Source organism: Drosophila biarmipes, chromosome X, assembly GCF_025231255.1.
Source record: "Drosophila biarmipes strain raj3 chromosome X, RU_DBia_V1.1, whole genome shotgun sequence".
Taxonomy (NCBI): domain Eukaryota; kingdom Metazoa; phylum Arthropoda; class Insecta; order Diptera; family Drosophilidae; genus Drosophila; species Drosophila biarmipes.
In genome coordinates, this window is record NC_066611.1 from 17,906,601 (window position 1) to 17,931,670 (window position 25,070).

Below are 25,070 nucleotides of genomic sequence, written 5' to 3' on the forward strand. Positions count from 1 at the left end.
TTGTGGCATTGGCTAAGCATGGCGTTGCCCAACACTATGCGGGTTAGCATAGACACCTACCCGATATCCCAGACACACACCCATCATTTTGGTGTGACCATTCGCTATGTTATTTTTGCATACTAAAATTGGTATATGGAGTATTTAATTTGGTTGCCGGATGGGGTTATTTCTCGATCGCAGAGCAGCCACACCGCCCCTCATATTCGTTTGTTTTTTTTTGCCGTGCGCTTCGGTCGTGTTTTCGTGTCCGCCTTCGGCGCTCCGTTCGTATGTTTGCCTCCTTTTGGCAGCCTGTTTTGTTTAACAAACAGCAACAAGTTTTCGGTGAATAAAATCGGCTTCTATTTTTCGGCCGCCTCAGATCCGAGATCTGTGATTTGTTTTCCTTTTTTTTCCACCAAGTGCGCCGCCGCGCCAGAAGTTTATGTTCTTTTTTTTATGTTTCCCATTTAAAATGAAACGTGACTAGTTTGTTTTTAATTCGTGTGCAGCGAAGAGCAGGAGAGGAGGAGGAGGCGGAGGAGGAGCAGGGGAAGAAGCAACAGGAGGAAGAGAGCAAAGTGACTTCGCTGCCGACGTCGTCGCCGTTGCGCCGCCGCACTTAGTTGTTGTGCCTGTGTGTGGGCCGAGTGCAGCGGTGTGTGTGTGTGTGGGAGAGAGTGAGGAGAAGTGGAGAGAGGGGAGAGAGAGAGAAAGGGCGGAGTAAAAGTATATGCGTGCAATTAGCATTTAATGCAATCACCATTAAGCGAACCGCCCGCTATTGTAATTCACTTCGCCTCACTTTGCTTCGCACAACAGGCCCGCATACAAACACAGTGCGAAACTAAGTGCAAAAAAGCGGCGGCAACAACAATTGTCTGTTAATTGCTGGATATTTCGTAATGCAGCCACAATAACAACAACGGTAGCAAACATTAATGCCACAGTGGGCGCTGGCTAAAGTGGGCGCAAATTAAAGATTGATGTAGAATTATTTAAATTTCACATTTTATTATTTTTTTGCTCAGTGTTTATTGTTTTTTTTTTGTTAATACTGTACTGTAATGGTACAAAATTAGTTACAAATCCACCTGCTGGGTGTCCCACTGTACTTGTAGTAAAGCGCCGTTACACTCGCAACCGTGTGTGTGTGTGTGTGTGTGTGTGCATCAAGCGACTGTTTTTTTTGTTCACTCTAAATCACACACTTTTGTACATACTCTGTACATATGTGCAACGCTCACGCACTTGTACTTGTGCGTGGTTCATATTTGAATCGCCCCTCTCCCTCGCTCCGCCGTCGACAGCAGCAACAGAGATAGTGTCTTTCTCTCGTACTCTCTTTTGGCTGCTTTTCACCTGCAGCTTTCGCTTCTGCTTCTTCTCCCTCTATGCAAGCGTGTGTGTGTGGCCGAGCGACAGTGCCGTTATAAATTTGTTTGCCCATAAAACATTTTCCCTGCACTCGCCGGCGTTTCTACATAAATGAAAATCAGATTAGGAAACCATTACAATGGACCCACAGTCGTCTCTCACTCTCGCTCTCTGTCTCTTCCCGCTCACTCACTCGATTGTTCTGCCATTTCCCGTTACACAGAGAGTGCAATACAAGTGCAATATTAATTAAGTAATAAGAGAGGAAACGTATGTGCATAAATGTGTATCGAGTGCATATGTCTGCAACACAAGCGAATGACCATGTTATAGCCACAGAAAATATACAACAAAAAACGTAAAACGCCCCGCTCCTGTCCCCACCCCCGCAAAAGTAAAATAAAACTAAAATCTGCGAAACCTTCGACTCTCATTGAGTTTTACTGTACTTGAAAATGGACTGTGCCACGCGAAAACAACAACAATTACGGGCACATCACCAGCAGCAGCAAATACGGCGACACACACACGGACGAAAGCGGCGGCGATTACAGCAACAACAGCAGCGGCAGCAACAACACAGCCACCACTTCCAACGGCAACAACAACACGTGTGGCTTGTTGTTGGCGTTTTGACAATTTTTTTGACTCAGGTGAGTGAGAAAATAAAAACCGTCAGATAAAGATACAACGACAGGTAAACCTTTTTGTCAGGATCTCAGGGGATTGGCAGGGGATAAATGTTTGCCAAAATGTCAGTTATTAAAAAATGATTTCTTATCAACCGATGTTTTAATGTTGGTATTTTAACAATGTCAAAAATAATTGTTAATCATAAAAAAAATATACTTTGGTATTTTATAAAAAAAACTATTCAAATAAATGTATAATATTTATAGAAAATATGTTAACATTTTTAAATTAAATTTAAAGTGCAAAAAAACTGATAACTTCTTTTTTAATAGTCAATAAGAAAATTATTTCTTATTAAACAATATTTAAATGTTGGTATTTTAACAAAAAAATGTCGAAAAAATACCTTTAGTATATTTACATATATACATTGGAATTTACAAAATACACTTCAAAGAATTTTATTATTTTTAGACAGAAAGAAATGCCATTAAGTTCAATTTAAAATACAAAAAAAACTAATAAGGTCTTTTTTAATAGTCAATAAGAACATTATTTCTTATTGACCAATATTTGAATGTTGGTATTTTAACAACAAAATTTAAAAAAATACGTTTAGTATATTTTCTATATGTATTGGTATTAAAAAAAAACTCTTCAAAGAATTTTATTATTTTTGGACAGAGAGAAATTTAATTTTTTAAAGTGCAACTTAAACAATAGTTGATTAGGTCTTTTTCGTAGTCAGTAAGAAAATATCACACAGTAATATTACAAATAAATATTATTCTTAATACTAAAACCAAAATATGGGCAAAGTAACCACATATGCTAGTATTTTTCACAGCCTTCTACATTTCCTATTATTTTTTGAATTGAAGCGATATCTTTGACAGCTTGTTTCAAATAAGACCTTAACTATTTTCCAATTTTGCTGTCAGAAAATGAATTTATTTTGCCTTTGCTCTGCTGGTGCGTTTTGGGAACCCGTTTGGCCGGTTCTAGTTGGCTTTCGGCTGTGCGTTATATCTTTCAATATCAGCTCGCTAAACCGCTCACTAAACTAAACTAAAATCGCGTCAAGTGGAGATTTTAACCCAAAACCCATCAGCAGGCCATAAATATTTAATTTTGGCCAATGTTTCGTGTTTATTTAAATTTTTAACCAGGTTTACTTGTTGCTTTACCCAATTTTATTGGCCTAAGTTTAATTTTTTATGCACAGTATTCATGGAAGTGCCATACCCAGTCCCAACGATCTTCATAACTATCAAACTCTAATGACTCGCAGGCGGTCTAGACTTAATGCACATGTTAAATTGCCCAATTAAGTGGCGAAACTTGCGAAATGTGTTCTGTATTCTGAACCCGAGTCGATCTAAAATTAATGGCAGGTAATTTCTGACTCCTACGGGTGATGAATCCGACTCCGAGTGCGGTGATTGTGTGAGTTTAATGTGTGATTTGAGGGCCTATGCCAGCCATTATTCCCGGCTTTATTGGCTGACTTTTGTTTTAGCCGCTGATGGTTGTTTCGTTTACAAAACTCGTTTCGTTTCGCTTTGCATTGTTGTCGCATTGTTGGGCACAAGCCAAAGACAATAAAAACAAAATCCCAGAGCGACAAGTAAAAAGTAAAAAATAACCAAATAAAAATACAAAAAAGAGTGAAAAGCGAACGCAAGTAAAACTCAAGGTTGGTTCTGATGTCGCTGTCATCGGAACTTCCTCACTCAGACAAAATTGCAACGTTCTTTTCGGATTCGTTAAACATTGTATCAAACCAATCCCAACTTGTTTTTCACAAAACCAGAGTATCTCGAGGGTCTAAGCATACTAAAAACATTTTAAATGTTTAATATAACCATAATACATGATGGGTATTAGTTTCATATCAATAGTTTGGTTTTTATCTTCAATGTAGTTATAGAGAGAGCGGTTCCATTTCATTTTAACATTAGTAGGGGGGTTAAACTAAGTAAAAACATTTTTGGAAGCCTAATAATACATAATACATGATGCACCACTAGTTTCATATCAATAGTTTAGACTTTATCTTCAATATTATTATAGAGATAGCGGTTCCATTCTCTAAACATTATATCAAACCAATCCTAACTCTTACTGACAAAACATTGGTATTTCAAGGGGTAACATAACTATTTACATGTTGTCACATCAGTTTCATAACAATAGTTGACACTGTATCCTAAGTTTTATTATGACAACATGCGGTTCCGTTTTATTTTGAATAACTTTCGAACATTCTGCATTCTCGGGTACATTGTATCGGTTCTGCCAAATGCTTTATAACTCACGTGTGTCTGCCGCCTTGACTTTGGCTTTCATATTTTATCTGGGCATTGGCGCGATTGCGGATCGCGGGTCATTACGTGCCGGCTTATCGCCCGAACTTGGCCGAAAGTATTCGTATTACTAAGCGTCCGAAAAAAAGGTTTATAAAAAATGGCAGCGCAGAAGAGCTGCGATGACATCAGCCGAGCTTTTTTCTTTTTTTCCGGGTGGAGAGAGTGGGGCGGAGCGATGACAGCGGCGAAACCGCAGGGCGCAAGTGTGAGTGATTTTGGATGGTTCGAAAACCCCGGCGATCGTATCGCTAAATGGGCTAATCTCGATATAGCTCGGTTTCCGTTTATTTATCTGCCTGGCGAGGCATATTTTACTATCTTACTTTTATTATCAAGCCAAAAATGATCTTATGTTTTGTTCCGGTTTATATATTATATGGAATTAATAATACATTTAAAAAACTTAAAGATGATCTATATATATATTTATATAAGGGATAAAAACCCGCCTAGTTTTTTAACAAGTTGAAAAGATATTTATTATAAAGTCACAAATTATCTTAACTCTTTTTTCCGAATAAAATAAATAACCTAATGACGATCTTATTTTATGTTTGTTATTTACATAATTATAATATAACATAATTATAATATAAGACCAAAATGATATTAACTTGAATTACAGATCATATCTTTGGATCATAGATTATATAGCATCTTGTTAAATATTTTTTAAGGGTATAAAAATTCCCCTATTTTATTATCATGCTTTTATTAAAAAAAAAAAAAATATCATATTTTTTTAAGAGTATAAAATCTTCCCTTTTTTATTATCATGTTTTTGTTATTAAGTCAAAAATGATCTTAGCTTTGAATATGGATCATGCCTTTGGAAGAATTAAAGAACCCTAAAATTTCACATATATTTCTATATATTTGTAAGGGTATTAGAACTCCGCTGTCTTTTTTGACAAATCACTCTCGAATAAGTGCATTGTCTCTTGAAGAGAGCTATAGGGGAATTCAATTAGAGGCGAAGTGATCAAACACAGTGCCGGCAATTAGCTGATCCCCGGCCTGCCCCCTATATTTCGGATAATACTGGGGAACTGTGTCAAGTGTTCGGAGATGTGTTGAGGGAAATTAACCGAACCACCCTTCGAACAACCAAATTAGAGTCGAAAACTACTCAATTGCACTGGGGATCGGGCCTCGGCCCTCGCCCCTCGTTTCTTTGTTTACAATTGGTGGGATCGATGTAAAATTAACTTTGGCTCAATTAGCTGAAGTTCTGTTTTCTTTTTCTGTTTCGGGCTGCTCAATTCTTGGCCTGACTCCCCAGATGCCACTGTTTCCTCCACTTTCTCGTGGGTGCTTCTTTTTTATTACGTATGTTTTTTGTAGGGCCTGTTTGCCTGCTTTACGGCTTGTTGGCACCTTCTTCGGTGTTTTCTTTTCTTTTTCCCGCTGTTCTTATTACCATTGTTTATTTGGCAGCTGAAGAAGCCGGAGAATCGCTCTGGAGTGGGCCAGTGAGGGGTTGAGGCGAGAAGTTACCACTAATTGGCATGCGGGCGGAGTTGGGTGAAATGGAGCACACACCCATTGGAATGCTAGAATTTCACATTACTTTATGTTCTACCTGACTTTCTGGAGAATGTCGCCGGGAGAGACCACTGAACTCTGGAAGAATCTGTGGCTTTCTCCCGGCGATCGGCAAATAAATCAGCAAACAAACAAGACAGGAAGCGAATTCCGTATGCAAAGTGACAGCTCAAACAGAGAATCGGAGAACACATATGTGTATGCCCGTTTATGGCTTATTAATCTCTATTTGCACTTGACTATAGACCCCATCGAGTGAAGTGGCGGCTTCTAAGAATAGATACATCACAAGCTTGGGCTCCCACAGCACACTTTATTCACCAGAGGGGGCTGAACTCTTTGTTTGTTTCGTAGTTGAAGGAGTTGTTGTCATACTACATTTATAAACACAATTTCTAACCTTAGATATATATGTTAAGTTCCAAACTTACAGAGCCTTCGACTTATATGACTTTGACTGCTTTCACACAGTTATATATCCCCTCTTAGTTCAGTGTTCTCCATTATCTTTCCACCGCCATTTAGTGTCGATTTTACCTACTTATATAAGCCCGCAAAATATTTTTATCGTCTGCGGTTGTTAAATGTCCATTTATCAATATAATTTTATAATTGCTATTTTGTTTTGATCTCCAGAGCTGCGTTTTCATGCCATTTTCGACTTCCCTGACTTCTCGCCAGTGTTTTTCAGCGTGATCTACAATTATTTTCGTTCGCTAATCGTTGCACCAAATTCTGGCTCTCTCTTGCTGTTCTGACAAAGCAACTACTAATTAATTGATATTAATTGCGGGGCCAGAGCAAAAACTGGGCCAACTCGACCAGAACGGCAAAATTAAATAAACAACCAGCTAGCGAAAAAGATTTGCCTGGTCAAAATCGCTTCGAATTGCAGGTGCCAGCGGAGGGACACAAAACGTCAATTTGTTTATTGAACACAAAAATATGGCTTTGGCTAACGAAAAAAATAAAATAAAAAATAAAAAAGAAAAATACGCACGACAAAAATTAAAGCCAAACTCAAGAGAAGCTTTTGGCTCGCCTAACTGGTTTTGGTTTTTGATTTTGATTTTGAATTGGATTTGTATTTTTTTTGTGTGTTTTTTTCCATCCATCCCTCTTGCACGCACGTAAAAATAATTAGCAAACAACCTACAGCGTTTTGTACTGCGGGGAAAAAAAGAAAAATAAATAAAATCACACATTCACAAGAAAAACAAGCTTTAAATTCGATCTCACGCATTCCACGTTTGCCATTTCAATTTGCGTTGCGTTTATTTATCTTTTTTCGCCGCCCGGTTTCGTTTCGATTTATGCGATATTTTCGCACTGACTTCACAAATCGAAACATCACTTAGTCCAAAACTATCATAATAGTGCTTGCTTTGTTTTGGCAATTATGAGGATTCAGCGAAGAGTCGTACTGTTTGTTTAAAGTTCTGTGGAAATTTCCCTCAGGCATGATTAGAATTTATTCTTATCGATATTAGCTTGCAATTTATCGCCAAGACCGATCATTTTCTCCCTCCCACCATCTGCTTGTCACTTATTTCAATTCCAAACTTTCCCAAAATCCCCCCCCAAAAAAGTGAAAGGCAAAGCCGTGAAACCAAAACAGAAAAACAAAACCCAACTTAAATTGTCAATCAAATTGGCTTAACCCAATTGTAAGTAAGTGCCGATTAAACAAATAATAGCATGTGCAAATAAATCGAAATAATCGATTGCACCATCGATTAAAGCCTAATCGATGTTCGGAGGAAGTCTTTAGTCGGCTTGGTATCATTTTATCCAAGCCGTTTTATTAAGTATGGCAATTTGAATGGACTTAAGTTGATCACATATCGATTATGTTGCAAAAGGGGTTTCGGTAATATTTATTGCACATTTACGGGTTGTTTTTGGGTTTTAGTGTAAACTAGATGGATATTGCTTTAAAAAATTGAAACTTTATGGGGTTAATTGTATTATTTCCGTTTTTCCCCCCCTTTTTAACATTTCATTGTTCTTAACTTTTTTGTTTGAAATAACACATTAGTCCAATCGTTTCGGCTCGTACGATAACGATTACTCTCCGGTTTCCGCCTCATCACTGCCATAATCATGCCCCCATCCTAATTATGACCATTAGCTCGATCGTTTGGGCTTAAAGGTCGAATTCATTGCGCAGACCGAAGGACAGAAGCTGGAGGAGATGGGGGCGTGATCAGTGATCGCTGATCAGAGGTGTCGATGCCAAAACGGGGGGCTGTTATCGCGAAAAAGGGGCGGCTTCGGCTTCCGTTTTCACATGCAATTTGCCCGCTTTACTGCTCATTGTCGGTTTGCATGTGACATGCGATAGAAGCAGCCACTGCTGAATCGAATTAAGAAATCATATTCAAATCGCACATGCACTTGGAGCGTAGGAAAATGCGCTTTTCCTACCTCTCTCAGTGCTGAATTGCCATTTTCCGGATTCCGGATTCCGGATACGTTTTCTAGCCTCCAGTCGGAAGTGCCACATCCCTGTGCTTTGTTTTTTTTATCATTTTTGTACCCCCCCCGAAATTCGATAGCTTATATCCGTTGCCAGGCTGACGTCAGCACCGCATAACCGAATAACGACCCAAACGTGATTGGCGTCATTATCATTTATGCATATATTCATATATGTATTCGAATAGTATGTGGCTGTACGGCGATATCGGCCATCAGATGATCGGAGACTAGGAAATCAACAACTGGCGAGCGGGGGCAATAAAACAAATAGATCGGCATCTGCTAATTTCGTTTTGCATTATATTTTTTACGGCTTTATTGCATTTTATTTGGCTAATTATCGGGTGCCGAGCACACGTACTGCGCACTTAGAGCCACAGGACGGGAATATCAAGCGGTTCGCTCACTCTCAGATCGCTTAATTCCCTGATCGAATTAAATGATGTTTTAATTAGCTACTATATTCCGTGTCTCATTGGACACCCAACTATGCCCCATGGATAGACAATATTCCTGGAAGGGTAAACATTCCTCTGGTTTCCCAGCAATGAGATGGTCTTGCCCCTGGGTAATCCTAGGCTACGCATTCCCGAAAACCCTAAGAATTCGCTCATATTCGCATTTCTTGGGCTCCATTTGCCTTCGATCAGCCAGACGGGAAATACGATCGAAGTATTCCGCCTCTCCATTTATCTTCAGGGATCGTAAACAGAGTGTGTGGGTGGAAAGCTGACACTACGGCTCGCTTTTCGCGCGCAGGAAGGCCGGAGAAATGCGCAGATCCGACGTGAGTTTTCTTATTTTTGCTGAAATAGCGACGAGGTCGGGGCCGGTGGAAAAACCCATTGTTGTGCGCCCATTATACAGATGGTCATTCCAGAGGCCGTTCGTCGCAGATAACTGGTGTCGAGGCCGGTCATGTGTGGTCCATGTGCTGCGCCGGCTGCGCCTTGGCTTATGTAATGGCCACCTTAATAGCTGCACCCCGCACGAGATGCACTCACTGGCACCCAAGCGGAAGCCCCGTGAGTCAGCTATACATAGTATGTGTATTATGTGCCATAAGCAGTCATGATCAGCGAGGGATCCGCGCTCTTATCTCCCGATTTCAGTGCGCTGCGGGCCTTATCGCCGTGATTAATGGGGATCGTCGGGCAAGAATGATTGCCCGAATGTAGGTCAGTTATGAGGTAAGCCCCGCGGATCTAAGGAGAGAGTGGTTCCGATTGAAACACCCTTGGCAGTCGCGGCAGACTCGTTTGCCTTCGTGTTTAGTGGAAAACTGTGTACCACCTATGTGTGCTGAGGTCTAAAGCGATACATGAATGATATCATAGCGAATCGATAAAAAAGGAGAAGATAAAACATATCTTAAGTTAAATGTAATATAATAATGATATCATATCGAATAGATATAAGGAAATGGGAAATATAAAACGTATTTTACTATATGTTCTGTGGTATAATGTAATACAATAATGATATCATTGCGAATTGACAAAAAACAGAGAGGATATAACGTATTCCATATAGGTTCTCAAGTTAAATGTTATCTTAAGGGATGGATAAAAACAAATAAGAAATGTAATTAATGTTTAATGTAAGATAATAATAATATCTTATGAAATAAAAACAAAAAAGTTCAAGATATTATAATAATGATATGATAGTCGAATAATGATATCATAGAGAATTGATTAAAACAAGAAAGAAATATAGCAACTTATCTTAAAATGAGTGACTCTTGCAGTTAAAACTATATTTCTATATTAGCAATAGCATACTAATTGTAGAAAAAGCATACTCCAATTTATTATAAACAAGGCAATGTTCGGTTGGATAGTTGTTCTTATATATGATGTTTCAATAATACTTTCTTTGTGTCAAATCAATTTTTTTTAATTATTATAAATATAGAATAGTAATAAACTCCTTCTTTCGGTGCTGTATTAAGAGAAAAACCTTCCTTATAATGTTGGCTCTTTTAAGGTACCATTCTTCCTACTTTTCGGATCCGCTTTGTATGCTTAAATACTCATCCTAAAACTCAAAAATCAAGCTTAGACTAGAACCGTTCTCGTGAATTACATGTACTTTCCCACTCTCTCTGACTTACGCGATTCAGACTTGCAATAATTCAACAGGTGATGTGTTTTAAGCACTATAAAGATTTACGCTGACTTCGTATCAAGAAAAAACACCTCGGCTTACGTAATTCTTGCGGTTAGGACTTGATTTATTTGTTCAGTTCTAATTAAACTGTTTTTAAGATTATTTATAGACGCTATTAACCACAACTCGAGGAGTTTTCGTTGGTTGGCTTTTGTTTAATGCTTATAGCTCTTGGTTTTTGTGTTTGCTTTGTAAATGGGTTTATTGTGGCTTCTGTAAGTGGCTGGATTTTACTAGGGCAAGAGTTATAATTAGGTGTAAAACACAATGAGCTTTACGGCTTTAACTATTGTAACTTTTTCAAAGAACTATTATTAATTCTTTTCTTTTTTGTCATTATTTTTAGCACACAAATGCCGCTGAGTTGGTGATTAATGTGCCAAATGCGAGCAGCAACGACAACGCCTTCTACAGGATCGACTACAGTCCGCCCTTCGGCTTTCCGGAGCCGAACACCACGATCCCGGCCAGCGAGATTGGCAAGGACATCAAGTTCTCCCGAGCGCTGCCGGGCACGGAGTACAACTTCTGGCTGTACTACACCAATTCCACGCACCAGGAGCTGCTCACCTGGACGGTGAACATCACGACAGGTGAGGTTTTAAGCAGGGCTTTGGTTCGGTTCGGAGTTCGAAGTCAAGTGATAGATAAGGTTCCGGTTCGTGAACCGGTTCGTCAATGTGCTGGCGCAGGTTTCAGGTTCAAAACAGTCTTACAAATTTTTTTTTATATATAATAATAATTTCAATCGTATTTTCATGACTTTTCATTAATATAAACAACCTAGTAGAGTATTTATATATGCCTTAGCAAGAAAACTATTTTAACTATTTTATTATGTTGGAATAGGGCACAGGTTCAAACCAGGGTTAAAAATAGATTTTTTTAAATTAAATACAAATGTTAATTTATTTTTTTTTTATTTTCATTTTTTTATTTATTTATATAAAGGTAAATTGCAGTGTGGAACTATGAACTAACTTAAAATTAGAGCGCTAGTAATATTTTTATTCATATAATCAACCTAGGAGTCTATGTTTATTTTTTTTTTTTTATTAATTTAACTTTAGTAATACAAACACAATTATCCAAAATATTGAATGTTTGTTACCTAGTAGGTAAAAACTCCAAAAATAACATATTTTTTCGAACGGATTATAATTTTTTTTAATAATGGTTCCGGTTTGGTACCGGTTCACCTACAAAATAGGTTCACCTTGTTTTCCAAAAGTATTTGAACCGCTCCTGTTCGATGTGGCTCACAGTCCTGGTTGTCACCCATATATTAATAATAATATTTTTTTAATATATTTTTAAAATATTTTATTGAATATTTAGTATACTATTTAATATTCTCTATTCACTACTCAACAGCTCCCGATCCGCCGGCCAACCTGAGCGTCCAGCTGCGCTCCAGCAAGAGCGCCTTCATAACGTGGCGACCCCCGGGCACGGGGCGCTACTCGGGCTTTCGCATCCGGGTGCTGGGCCTCACGGACCTGCCCTTCGAGCGCAGCTACTCGCTGGACGGCAACGAGACGCTGCAGCTGTCGGCCAAGGAGCTGACCCCCGGCGGCAGCTACCAGGTGCAGGCCTACTCCGTCTACCAGGGCAAGGAGTCGGTGGCCTACACGAGTCGCAACTTCACCACAAGTAAGTCGGGGCAGAGGAGCGGCACGCGAGGTCCGCACCGACGGTGCAACTTCTAGGGAGTATCCGCTAACTGCCTAACTGCAAGCCGCGATCCGTAATCCGCTGGTGATGGGCCCCACGACTAACACTCTTTACTCTACTCCAACTCGTCTCTCGCGTCTCTCACTCTATGTCTATATAAAATGCTCTCAAGGCGGCGGGACTCTGAATATCTGAGCCACCAGAAGGTAACCTGCTTTCCACACCACACTGACTCCCTAAGTTCACGAGCGATTCCCTTGTTTTAGTTCATTTGTTAATAAACTGTTGGCTAGTGTGTATTTCGTTGCGCTTTTATGCAGTGGCGCCCAACTCGATTCGAAATTGTTTAGACTAGGTGAATTATTCAAAGGTAGATTACCCCCAGTGATTGGTCTTGGTTTTGGGAACCACTGTGTGGGGCTGTTGCGTCTTTATGTTTTGGATTTAAATTGTAAAAGGTGGCGTTACTTACCTTTTTGTAAATAATTGTAACTAAAAATCAAACAAATTCCGCAGTGTAGTTGTTAGCTGGTTATTAGGGGTAGAAATCTTTTATTTTTTATTCTTTCATCCAATTTTTGGTAATCATTACAAAAACCACTATTTGTTTTGGTTCTATTTTATCTTTTATAATTCATTTTTTTTAAAGAATACTGTTCCATTGGTTCTATTTCACTCTTAATCTTTCCATTTTATCGTAATTAATCACATGATATAATATTTCTCATTGCTTTTTATAAGGAATTTTAGGAATAGAATTTACTGAATGTCTCAAAAACATTATATTATACCTAACCATGTTTATTTCCTACAATACTAGTACTCAAATCCCCATTTGTTATGATATTTCACCCTGTAATGAACTAACTAACCCGATAACCAAGTAACCCAAGTGCACCTCCTCCCACATTAGCTGTTAGTTTAGAATCTAGATCCATTTATCCAACTCTCATTGCATCTCCGAATCCCTCTCTGCCCGCTGCATCTTCCTTTTGCGCCCAGAGCCCAACACCCCCGGCAAGTTCATCGTGTGGTTCCGCAACGAGACCACCCTGCTGGTGCTGTGGCAGCCGCCGTTTCCCGCCGGGATCTACACCCACTACAAGGTCTCCATAACGCCGGACGACGCGATCCAAAGTGTGCTCTATGTGGAGCGCGAGGGCGAACCACCGGGACCCGCGCAGGCGGCCTTCAAGGGGCTCGTTCCCGGGCGCGAGTACAATATATCGGTGCAGACGGTGTCCGAGGACGAGACGTCGTCGGTCCCGACCACAGCCCGGTATCTCACCGTGCCGGAACGTGTGCTCAACGTCACCTTCGACGAGGCCTTCACCACGTCGAGTTCCTTTCGGGTGCGCTGGGATCCGCCGCGCACCTACAGCGAGTTCGATGCCTACCAGGTGATGCTGTCGACCTCGAGGAGGATATACAATGTGCCACGCGCCGCGGAGGGCGAGTCGGTGTACTTCGACTATCCGGATGTCCTGGAGCCGGGCCGCACCTACGAGGTGGTGGTCAAGACGATTGCCGATAATGTGAACTCCTGGCCGGCCAGCGGGGAGGTCACGCTGCGTCCGCGACCCGTTCGCGGCCTGGGCGGATTCCTCGACGATCGCAGCAACGCGCTGCACATATCCTGGGAGCCGGCGGAGACGGGGCGACAGGATGCCTATCGAATAAGGTGAGTGAAAGTAAATTGAATATTGGAAGGAAGCGTTTCGGAATCTAAAAAAAGCTACAAGTAACGAAGAGCGAATGGTTTTTTTTGGTAATGCTTAAGTCTCTTTGGCGCCTAAATTTTAAAAAAATTTTAATTCTGTGTAAATCGAAATCGATTTTATTGATCAATACCTATCTACATACCAAAAATCATAACAATCGCAATACTATTTTAAAAGTTATGAATAAATAAGTAAATCGATTTATAAAAGACCTTCTATGGCCTTTAGTAACCCTTACCCACGCTAGGTGGCGCCAACCGCGGAGTGATTAGACAATGAAAATCCTCTAAAATATTAGTTTAAAAGTGGTAAAGTGGTTTATTTTATGAAAGTTGTTGGTTGTGAGCTGAGTAATAGGTATCTGATAGTCGGGACACTCGACTATTGCACACTTCCCTTTTGATATAAATTTGTACTAAAATGAGCATAACTTGGTCCACCCTCAGCTACCACGAGCAGACCAACGCCAGCGAAGTGCCAGCACTGTTTCCCGTGAGCACGGAGTCCCAGATCACCACGAATCTCACGGAGTACACCCTGGACTCGCTGCTGGCCGGGCGCCGCTACCTGATCGCCGTGCAGGCCCTGTCCAAGGGCGTGGCCTCCAACGCCAGCGACATCACCAGATACACGCGCCCGGCGGCGCCGCTCATCCAGGAGCTGAAGAGCATCGAGCACGGCCTCGTGCTCAGCTGGCGCAGCGACGTGAACTCTCGCCAGGATCGCTACGAGGTGCACTACCAGCGGAACGGCACGCGCGAGGAGCGCACCATGGCCACCAACGAGACGAGCCTGACCATCCACTACCTGCATCCCGGCTCCGGCTACGAGGTCAAGGTGCACGCCATAAGCCACGGCATCCGCAGCGAGCCGCACTCCTACTTCCAGGCAGTCTGTAAGTAGATGATATAAACGAAATATCTTTTAATGACCATGGAACAGCTTGGATTGAGATATTTACGTCAGCAAGTTGGTCGAAATACATTGTTGCAGTGCTAGAATGCGATTCGGCTTGGCAACGATTGATAATATATGCCATAATCCTGTTAAATATGACCTTAAGTCTTTTAACGACCAAACAGGTTGTCTGACTTTGTCATATTTCAGTATTTTTAGTAGTTAGCTCTTGAATCTTCCCAGTTCAAGTGCAAGCATAGATAAAAAAATATGAAATAATAAGATATACAACATAAATATTCGCTTATATATATTGTAAACTAACTAAACCCCCTCTCCTCCCCCTGACAGTTCCCAAACCGCCGCAGAATCTCACCCTGCAGACGGTGCACACGAACCTGGTGGTGCTCCGCTGGCAGCCGCCGGAGGGCAGCGACTTCGGCGAGTACGTGGTGCGCTACCGCACGGACGCCTCGCCCTGGCAGCGCATCTCCGGCCTGCACGAGAACGAGGCCAGGATCGAGGACATGCATTACGGCGAGCGCTACCTGGTGCAGGTGAACACCGTGAGCTTCGGCGTCGAGAGTCCCCACCCGCTCGAGCTGAACGTGACGATGCCGCCGCAGCCGGTGTCGAATGTGGTGCCCCTGGTGGACTCGCGCAATCTCACCCTGGAATGGCCGCGACCCGATGGTCATGTGGATTTCTACACCCTCAAGTGGTGGCCCACCGACGACGCGGACCGTGTGGAGTTCAAGAACGTGAGCCAGCTGGAGGACTGTGAGTAGAAAGTCACGTTCCTGTGTTGTACATCTAATGGCATACCATTATTCCCGCCCAAACCCTTCAGTGAGCTCGCCCAGCGTTCGGATTCCCATCGAGGAGCTGTCGCCAGGTCGTCAGTATCGCTTTGAGGTGCAGGCCAGCTCCAATGGCATTCGTTCCGGCACCACGCATCTCTCCACGCGCACCATGCCCCTGATCCAGTCCGATGTGTTCATCGCCAACGCCGGCCACGAGCAGGGTCAGGACGAGACGGTGACCCTGAGCTACACACCCACGCCGGCGGACAGCACTCGCTTCGATATCTACCGCTTCTCGATGGGCGATCCCAAGATCAAGGACAAGGAGAAGCTGGCCAACGACACGGAGCGCAAGCTGAGCTTCTCTGGCCTGACGCCCGGCAAGCTGTACAACGTGACCGTGTGGACAGTGAGCGGCGGAGTGGCCAGTTTGCCGGTGCAACGCCTGTATCGCCTGCACCCGCTGCCCATCAGTGATCTGAGGGCCAGCCAGGTGGCGGCTCGAGAGATAACCCTGCAGTGGAAGGCTCCCGTTGGGGAGTTCACGGATTTCGAGCTGCAGTACCTCAGTGCCGATGAGGAGGCACCGCAGCTGCTCCAGAATGTGACCAAGAAGTCGGAGATCACGCTGCAGGGCTTGCGTCCGTACCACAACTACACGTTTACGGTGGTGGTGCGAGCGGGCTCCACGCAGGGCACCGAATCGGATGTCTCCGGCAGCACGCTGATGCGCAGCAGTGCCCCCATCTCGGCTAGCTACCAAACGCTGGCCGCTCCGCCCGGCAAAGTGGACTTCTTCCAGCCGAGTGACGTGCAGCCGGGTGAGGTGACCTTCGAGTGGCTTCTGGAGCCGGGCGAACAGCATGGACCCATTGATTACTTCCGCATTACCTGCCAGAATGCCGACGATGCAGCGGATATGACGAGCTTCGAGTTCCCGGCGAATGCGACGCAGGGCAGGATTGGCGGCCTGGTGCCCGGCAACCAGTACATATTCCGTATACAAGCCAAGTCACCCTTGGGCTTTGGAGCCGAGAGGGAGCACATCCAAGTGATGCCCATCCTAGCGCCTCCTGTCCCCGAGCCGAGTGTCACGCCCCTGGAGGTCAGCAGAACGAGCAGCACCATCGAGATCAGTTTCCGGCAGGGATACTTCTCCAATGCCCACGGCATGGTGCGATCCTACACGATAATCATCGCCGAGGATGTGGGCAAGAATGCGTCGGGTCTGGAGATGCCCAGCTGGCAGGACGTGCAGTCGTACACGGTGTGGCTGCCCTACCAGGCCATCGAGCCGTACAACCCATTCCTCAGCAGCAATGGCAGTCGCAGGAGCAGCCTGGAGGCGGAGCACTTTACGATCGGCTCGGCCAGCTGCGACAAACACCAGACGGGCTATTGCAATGGTCCGCTGCGGGCGGGCACCACCTACAGGATCAAGGTGCGTGCCTTCACGGACGAGGACAAGTTCACGGATACGGCGTACAGCTCACCGATCACCACGGAACGCAGCGACACGGTCATTGTGGCCGCCATCACGGCGGTGGGCCTGCTGGTGGTCTGTGTGCTGGTGGTCGTCTTCTGCCAGCACCGCTGCCAACAGATCCGCCGCGCCTCCAAGCTGGCCCGCATGCAGGACGAGCTGGCCGCCCTGCCCGAGGGCTATGTGACGCCCAATCGTCCGGTGCACGTGAAGGACTTCGCCGAGCACTACAGACTCATGTCCGCCGACTCGGACTTCCGCTTCAGCGAGGAGTTCGACGAGCTGAAGCACGTGGGCCGCGATCAGGCCTGCAGCTTCGCCAATCTGCCCTGCAATCGGCCCAAGAATCGCTTCACCAACATCCTGCCCTACGACCACTCGCGCTTCAAGCTGCAGCCCGTCGACGATGACGATGGCTCGGACTACATCAACGCGAACTACATGCCGGGCCACAATTCGCCGCGCGAGTTCATCGTCACCCAGGGGCCGCTGCACTCGACGCGCGAGGAATTCTGGCGGATGTGCTGGGAGAGCAACTCGCGGGCCATTGTCATGCTGACGCGGTGCTTCGAGAAGGGCCGCGAGAAGTGCGACCAGTACTGGCCCGTGGATCGGGTGGCCATGTTCTACGGCGACATCAAGGTGCAGCTGATCATCGACACGCACTTCCACGACTGGAGCATATCCGAGTTCATGGTCTCAAGGGTGGGTTCACCATGGATTATTGAAGCTTGTATGAAGCTATGCCTAACCGCATCCTTCTTCCTTGCAGAACTGCGAATCGCGCATAATGCGGCACTTCCACTTCACCACCTGGCCGGACTTTGGGGTGCCAGAGCCGCCGCAGTCGCTGGTGCGCTTCGTGCGCGCCTTCCGCGATGTCATCGGCACGGACATGCGACCCATCATCGTGCATTGCAGCGCCGGCGTGGGCAGATCGGGCACGTTCATAGCCCTGGACCGCATCCTGCAGCACATTCACAAGTCGGACTACGTGGACATCTTTGGCATTGTGTTTGCCATGCGAAAGGGTGCGATAGCTTGTTGACTAACAAGACTCTTTGTGGTTACTAATCCTGTTGATTATCCGCTGTTGCAGAGCGCGTTTTCATGGTGCAGACGGAGCAGCAGTACGTGTGCATCCACCAGTGCCTGCTGGCGGTGCTCGAGGGCAAGGAGCACCTGCTGGCCGACTCGCTGGAGCTGCACGCCAACGATGGCTACGAAGGTGAGTCGAAGGGATCCACTGCCCCAAGTCAAAATCCCACCCACCCATACTCTACCTGATTTTTCTCTACTTTCCCCCTCACTCTCCTTTCGGATCAAGTTTTAAATAATTAATTTTTGCCGATTAACTTTCTGTTTTCACAAACACACACACTATATATGGATGCGGATCTATACCTTTTAATTTGGTGTTTTGTTTGTTTACATATTGATTTCCTGTGGCTGCGGTTTCCCTAGGTTCTTGCCGCCTATTCATTTGATTTGAGACTGTAACTAACCAAATATTTTTCAATAATTTATTTTCTTCTTTCTCTTCACATTCATACACATAAAAACCATCCACACACGACTAAAACACAATTGTAAATTACACAAAACGCCTAACCCACACACATTTTCCATTTGCTTCTACTCCCGCAAACAAAATTGAAATCGAAAACGAAACAAATTCCAATCGAAAAACCCCCGAAAAACAACCAACCCACAAAAAAGTGACTAAAATTTACTTAGAGCGCCAGCCGCAAACGAAAATGGGAACCTTCCCCATTCGAGCTTCTCTGGCCAGGGCCGAGGAACTGGATGCGGATTTAATGGCCGACCAGGAGCAGGGGCAGCAGCTGCAGCAGCACCTGACCAAGGAGGATCAGCAGCAGCTCAAGCAGAGCGAAGATGCTGATGAAGAGGAGGAGGAGGAGGAGGAGGAGGAGGAGTTGGACGATGATGACCAGCAGCCGTTGAACAATGAGACGACGGCCACCCTGTCCTCGGCCAGCTGTGCCAGCAGCAGCCAGGACGTGCATGTGGATCTCCAGGAGGCCATGGAGAGCAGCACCAAGCTAGAGAAGGAGAAGAGCACAAAGTCGCAATCAGACAGTGAGACGGATGAGGATGAGGACGAGGATGGGCCAGTGGCCAAGGATGGGGCCGTCGCCGATGAGGATGGCTGGTGGTAGTGATAGAAAAGTCGGCTTTTTGTTCTAGGTTTGTACCCACAAAACACAGGCACACCCACAACACAGACCCACATCCAAAAACGACTTGCTTTAACTCGCTTTTTACCCCCCGACTAAAATGGAAAACACAAAATTCTAACCGCACTGGCAAAGTAACTAACATTGACACATGAACACGGTTACGGGTTAAAACAGAACATTAGATATTCCAACTAGAAAAGCATACAAAAATGAAGAGAGATAATTGCAAAAAGCATTTTAGCCTGTCCTCAGTTTATGTGTAATGTTCTTGCATTCGCAGGATCCATGGCATTTTTGTACTATAACTACCTTTCAACTTTTGCAGATGACGAGGGCATCGCTGAGACGGGAATCTGAGGATGCCTGCTGCGGGACCATCATCCACATATGATATGATATATATAAAGTACCTATAGTTATTTTTTTTTACATATACTGTACGTAAAATCTGCCTGTGATGTGCTGGATGTGATTTGTCTACTGAAAATGGCACTCGGAGTTGCTGTCAAATGAGTTGAGTGGAGTTCGTGGCCCTCATCCCGCAGCTCTGGAGGATCGGAGCGGATTCTGGAGGATCGGACTGGGACTGGCGGGATGACGGCCCCGCGTGTTGGCCTGTGCCATTTATGCGCGTACCGCCCCGTACCGCCTGTTTGCCATAGAGCTAAGCTAGCTAGCCCGCTTATTTAATGTAATGCCGCCAAATTAGACCAAACCAACGAGAGCGTAAACTTAAGCTTCGGGTGTAACAATCTATTACCTATTTTTGTATTGTATCCATCCCTGTACCTATGTTACCTAATACCCATTACCCTTGCTCTGTCGTGTTGTGTATAGATTTGTACATTTGTTTTCATTTAGTGTGCGCGTCGATCGATATTATGACTACGTTTACTATTACCATGATTACTATTACTCTAAACGATTGTGTATTATTTTTATTATATAGTCTAGTTACGTTTAATCGATAGACTTTAGTCCACGATTAGTCAGCGAAATGTTGGCTCTAACTGCATGCAAGCCTTCCATTTGCTTTTTGGCCAACTGCCAACTAATGTCTCGAAATAAACGGACGATTCCATGTTGTCTGGCAAAGCAGCAATCGCAATTGTAACCATTGTGCAGTTAAAGTTATTAGCATTTATTTTATTGTATTTAATTATTTTATTTTTTTAAACGTGCATCTACACAAGATCAATAAATTTATATTGAGAACATGAACGACTAAGAAAGGTGTGATTTTGGTATTTATGGATGAAAGGTTAACAGATGTGTCTATGGGGATCGAAAAGTTGATGGTCCCAGTAGGGAAACCTTTTCTTTTTGAAAGCTAATAACCCCAAGACTTTTCTGTTTCGGATTACTCCGAAAACAATTTATTTTCGTTGCCCAAAAGCATGCAAATCTTTGGAAACCATGAGAAAAGCTGATCCAGCTCAAAAAATACCAGAAAATAAGAAAAGCTTGCGCTGAGCTTGGAATACATCAGAAAAGGGTGCCTACTTGCAAGCTGAGCCCGAGTCAGAGATAAAATCAATTTAAATAAAACACTTACCTCTTTAATTGTTAATAGATAGATCCTTAAATGCAGAAATCTGCTCCTTCAGAGTATAAATAAATGCTCAGTCCATATAAAAAGGTCCCTTGTGAAATCCATTTATTCAAATTCCTAAAAAAATAGTAAAGATCTTGTGAATATGATTATAAAAATAAATTAGGTGTCTTAAGCTATGATAAGTGTAGTATAGGTTAGGGCATATCTTTCAGCGAATAATTTTCTAAAACGTATGCAATATAATCAAAGATTACCAGGAGTTGCTGGGGATTCATTAGAAATTTCAAGTGCGTTTTGAGCGCAGACAGCTTTCTCCTTAACAGGCTGGGCAGTAAATTAATTAAATATCTTTTTAATTGTGATCCGATTTCGATGGGATTTCGAAATTTCCCAGCATCACTGCTAGATCACCGACGACAGCCGCAGACAGGCGGGCATTTAAGCGATCTTAATGGTCTGAGCAGGCCAAATATAGCGAAAATCATCGCAGCAATTATGAGCCATCTAAATGTTGCAGTTTCTGTTGCAAGTTGCAACGTGCTGCTGCTGGTTGCCTTGCCTTTGATCCGAGTTGCAACAAGTTCCAGGAAGAGGAAGACGATAGGATAGCCAGATCATCATGATCTAATGGTCTCATGATCACTCTATGACGAGGCCGATCGTGTACGTCAGTGCGAGTCGGCATTCGCTTTAAACAAATAAAGCCCGCGACTAATTGCATTTGCACTTGTTGTGCGATATTTCTTTGCCTCGAATTACTCGCGGCCACAGTGGATGGCATACGTAAGAGCTGCGATATGGGTTCTCTTCGCTTGAAGATGGGTACTGAGCACAGTTTAAGACACGTCATTTGTCATTTGTCTTTCGTGGCCTTTTAGCGTTTGGCTTAATTGACTTCTTCTCCATCATAGTGGCTAAACTGCAGCGAAAACCAAAGAAGAGCGAATGGTCGGGCGGAGAAAGCACATGGGAAAAAAGTGCAATGTGATGTATGTATTTTTAGAAGTTAAAACTCGATTAAGTAGATAGATAGATCATAGAAGTCAAGTCCAAAATACTTATTAAACTAAGTATCTAAGATTCATATTAAATGAGGCCTAAAAGTGTGCTGCACTTTATTTTGAACTCGAAAGTCATGGATTCACTTGAAATTATTATTTTATTGCATACTTTATGAGACTGTTTTTAAGAAATTGCAAATATGTATTAAATTTAAATAAATTATAGTTATAGCTTAAAATGTTCTTTAAAAAACGGCTAATATAAAAGAGCTGTTTAATAGTTAGTTGTATTTTCTGCTACTTTTGCAGTTATTTTTTTCCTGTGTATAGCTAGTTTTGCTAATGCCTTAGCTAAAAGTCCAAGTTTTGGTCTCATCATCTCCCGGCTTCTCATCGCTTCGCCTTGTCTTATGGTCAATACCAATTGGCCGTAGTGCGGAACATTTAGCTTCATTACGTCGGGCCATGTTTGCTGCCTTGGCCATCATCGCACTGCAGAACCGTTTTAATTAGATGTAACCATAATAAATCATAGGATCAAATTCAGCCAGGAATGCGGCCGCATCGAAAGGGAATTTCCAGGTTGCCAACTTGGGTCCTTAGGTACAAAGAAATACAGTGAAGTCTCAAGAAATTCAACGAGATAATATTTTTAATTGTACTATAATGCCTACAAAATGGCAAATTTAAAAAATTCAAGACATTTTATTTATATTGAAATGTAAAGATTTTATTTGTGAAACCCGTTCTGAAAATTATATATTACGGAATATTGTTCGATAACCTAGCCTAGTGATCAATTACTTGTCAGGCCACGTGGGATTCCTCTCCTTATCCCTATCTGCAGATAATCAAGTTCGAGGCTTGTGAACACAACTATGTAGGAGCTAATGAATGCAACGCAAAACTTGGACTTTGGGACCGTAGTTATTCCGCCTCGATCATCTTTTCGGTTCCCATACCAAAGAGTGATGTTCTATTGACATGCAAGTTGGCAGTTTTGGCCGGGCCATAAAGTTCTGGCTGGCAAATGAGGTTTTGCTGCCCACCCTCAAAGCCTGGCGGCCTTTGAGAAGCCGTTTCGTGTTGTTTCGGTCTTGGTTCTTCCCAACCTAAAGCCCCCAACCGCTGCTGCTGCTGCTGCTGCTGATGTGTTCAATCCATTGGATTATTGTCTACCCTCGGTTGTTCGGCTCTTAGGCTCCTCCCTGGCTCTGCGCCAGCCGATCTATTAGAGCTGTTCCAGAGCTGGACTTAACCCACATTGTGGCCATTAAAAAGCCATTCCCCATTTGCCGAGGATGGCCATTTGACAACGCCCGGTGCGAAATGCAAAATGCAAATTGCACTGGCAATTGCCACGCTTCATTCCGCCCCCTCATTTTCCTTTCCTTTCGTTTCCAGCTACCCAATCCTCCATCCCCGTGCCCCCCCAGGCCCAGCTCTCCAGCTCAGACATCACCCACTGCATTTGCCACATCTTAGATAAGTGCATTGTGCATTGCATGCAATTTGGTTGCATGTATTGCCGCCACGGCAGCAGCAACAGCAACAGCAACAGCAACATGCAACAGCAGACCCTGCAACTTTGCCTTGCTCTTGGTCTTGAACTTGTGAATTTGCTAGACAACAAGCCAAAAGCCAGGAGAAGCAGCCACCATCGGCAGCAACAACAGCAGCAACAACTGCCAGCAGCAATCAGCGGCAAGTGAATGAGCTTAAATTGTCCCAGGCACAGTGGGCAGGAATGGGAATTTAGACGGCAAAAAAGAGTGAAAAAAAAACGGAAAAAGCCTGAAAATTCATAAGTGGATAAATCATAATGAAGCCTCAATTAAGGTCATTTTATTTAAAACAGACTATTGTGATTGTTTTAAATTTAAATTTAATTTAATTTTTCTTATCTATAATTTTTTCAAAAACTAGTAGTAAATCCATTTTTTTATCGTACATTTTTATTATTTTAATTTTAATATGAATTCACTGTTTCAAAAAGAAAAAAATATAACCATTAATATTTAAAAAAACAAATGTTATATAGGAGTTTTTAAAGTATTTACTTTTATTTATTTAATATTGAATGAGAAGTTTGTAGTTCAATAGACAGTTTCTTATTATTACTACTCCATTTTCATTATAGGTACTTCTGCAACCGTATTTTAATGGACTTAGCCCACTGTGCCATAGCTGGAGGGGAGTTGGTTTTCGGTCGGTTTTGGTGGTGGCCACGATGATGGCTTCGCTGGCTGACTCTGCAACCCATCAGCCCATCGTCCCTCCTGCCCCCTAGATGCCATGTTGCTGCCTCAACGCCCTCAGTACGTTATTATATAGAAGTACATATATATATTTGCTGTATGCGGCTGATGTTGCTGCTGTGTGTGTTACCATCGCCGTGGTTGCTGTTGCTGCTGCTGCTGCTGCTGTCTGCTCGTCTGTGGAGCATCAAGGCACTGGGGCAGCGAGGCATCAAGTTCGCAATGGGCGACATGAGATGGCTAACACACACACACACACACAGAGAAAAGAGCAACCGCAGTTACTTTTGGCCAAGACTGCATAGACAAGCCTCAATTAAGTTGCAATTGCAGTTGTTGCTGCTAAAGTTGCTCATGTTGCTGCTGTTGCTGTTGCTGCTGCTGCTGCTGCTGCTGCTGCTGCGACTGATGTTGCTGCCGGCGAAGCGTTGGCGGCATCGGAATTCCACTCTGGAGCTGCCCACGCGCGCGCTGCTCGGCTGCTCAGCTGCCTGTTTTGCTGATAAAGTCCGAAATGATGTACTGCCCATGTGCTGGTGGCTCATTTTGGTTTTCTTTTCTTTTCCCTGCATTTTCCACTCCGCCGGCCTGCTGCCTCCCACTATTACTGCCGTTTTTTTTGCATTCAGCACAGGAGCGCACTTTTCAATGGAGGTCAAAAGTCAAGTTGGGAGTGCGCGATTTAATAGATTGAGCTACACTAAGCAATTTTTCTATTCATTAAGCTTTAAAATATGTATGTATATGGTAAAGATAACATACAATTGATCTCAATATTTCCTTTGAAAGTATATATTACGTACAACTTGTAAAAACCCGACTTTAAGAATTAAAAATTAAACATTTTTTATTTTCTATAATTTGGGGTTTCAAAAAATAATTGTAAAAATAAAAAACGAGATATTCATTCCAAAAAAA

At 43.4% G+C, this 25,070-nt stretch overlaps 1 protein-coding gene and 1 long non-coding RNA gene across 7 annotated transcripts in view; one reads left to right on the top strand and one right to left on the bottom strand.

The window, feature by feature from the left end:
* The first annotated feature begins 184 nt into the window (after positions 1-184).
* On the top strand, positions 185-20,559 carry LOC108023383 (tyrosine-protein phosphatase 10D). Of its 5 annotated transcripts, none has more exons than XM_044092890.2 (12): positions 185-270; positions 1,583-2,012; positions 10,906-11,152; positions 11,934-12,212; positions 13,236-13,914; positions 14,401-14,849; positions 15,203-15,631; positions 15,702-17,842; positions 17,910-18,168; positions 18,237-18,365; positions 18,857-19,345; positions 19,664-20,559. In XM_044092890.2, the coding sequence occupies exons 2-11, from the start codon at positions 1,815-1,817 to the stop codon at positions 19,315-19,317; spliced, it is 5,271 nt and encodes a 1,756-aa protein (XP_043948825.1). In that variant the 5' UTR covers positions 185-270; positions 1,583-1,814; the 3' UTR covers positions 19,318-19,345; positions 19,664-20,559. The 5 variants fall into 5 exon arrangements, with proteins under 5 accessions (XP_043948825.1, XP_043948824.1, XP_016948279.1 ...); XM_044092889.2 differs by having other exon boundaries at positions 217-327; XM_017092790.3 differs by having other exon boundaries at positions 217-327; positions 18,875-19,345.
* LOC122818592 (uncharacterized) overlaps positions 14,793-25,070 on the bottom strand; it is a 128,765-nt gene continuing 118,487 nt past the window's right edge. For both annotated transcript variants that reach the window (XR_006368076.2, XR_006368075.2), the window contains 2 exons: positions 20,894-21,007; positions 14,793-14,847 (listed from right to left, as the gene is read on the bottom strand). This is a non-coding gene — a long non-coding RNA (uncharacterized LOC122818592). The remainder of the gene's footprint in view (positions 14,848-20,893; positions 21,008-25,070) is intronic.

Bases quoted from the DNA above. Each gene is read 5' to 3' on its own strand.
- LOC108023383 (XM_044092890.2), top strand. From the start codon at position 1,815: ATGGACTGTGCCACGCGAAAACAACAACAATTACGGGCACATCACCAG. The intron at 12,213-13,235 runs GTAAGTCGGGGC...TTTTGCGCCCAG, and splicing joins GAGTCGCAACTTCACCACAA to AGCCCAACACCCCCGGCAAG. The intron at 18,366-18,856 runs GTGAGTCGAAGG...CCCACAAAAAAG, and splicing joins CGCCAACGATGGCTACGAAG to TGACTAAAATTTACTTAGAG.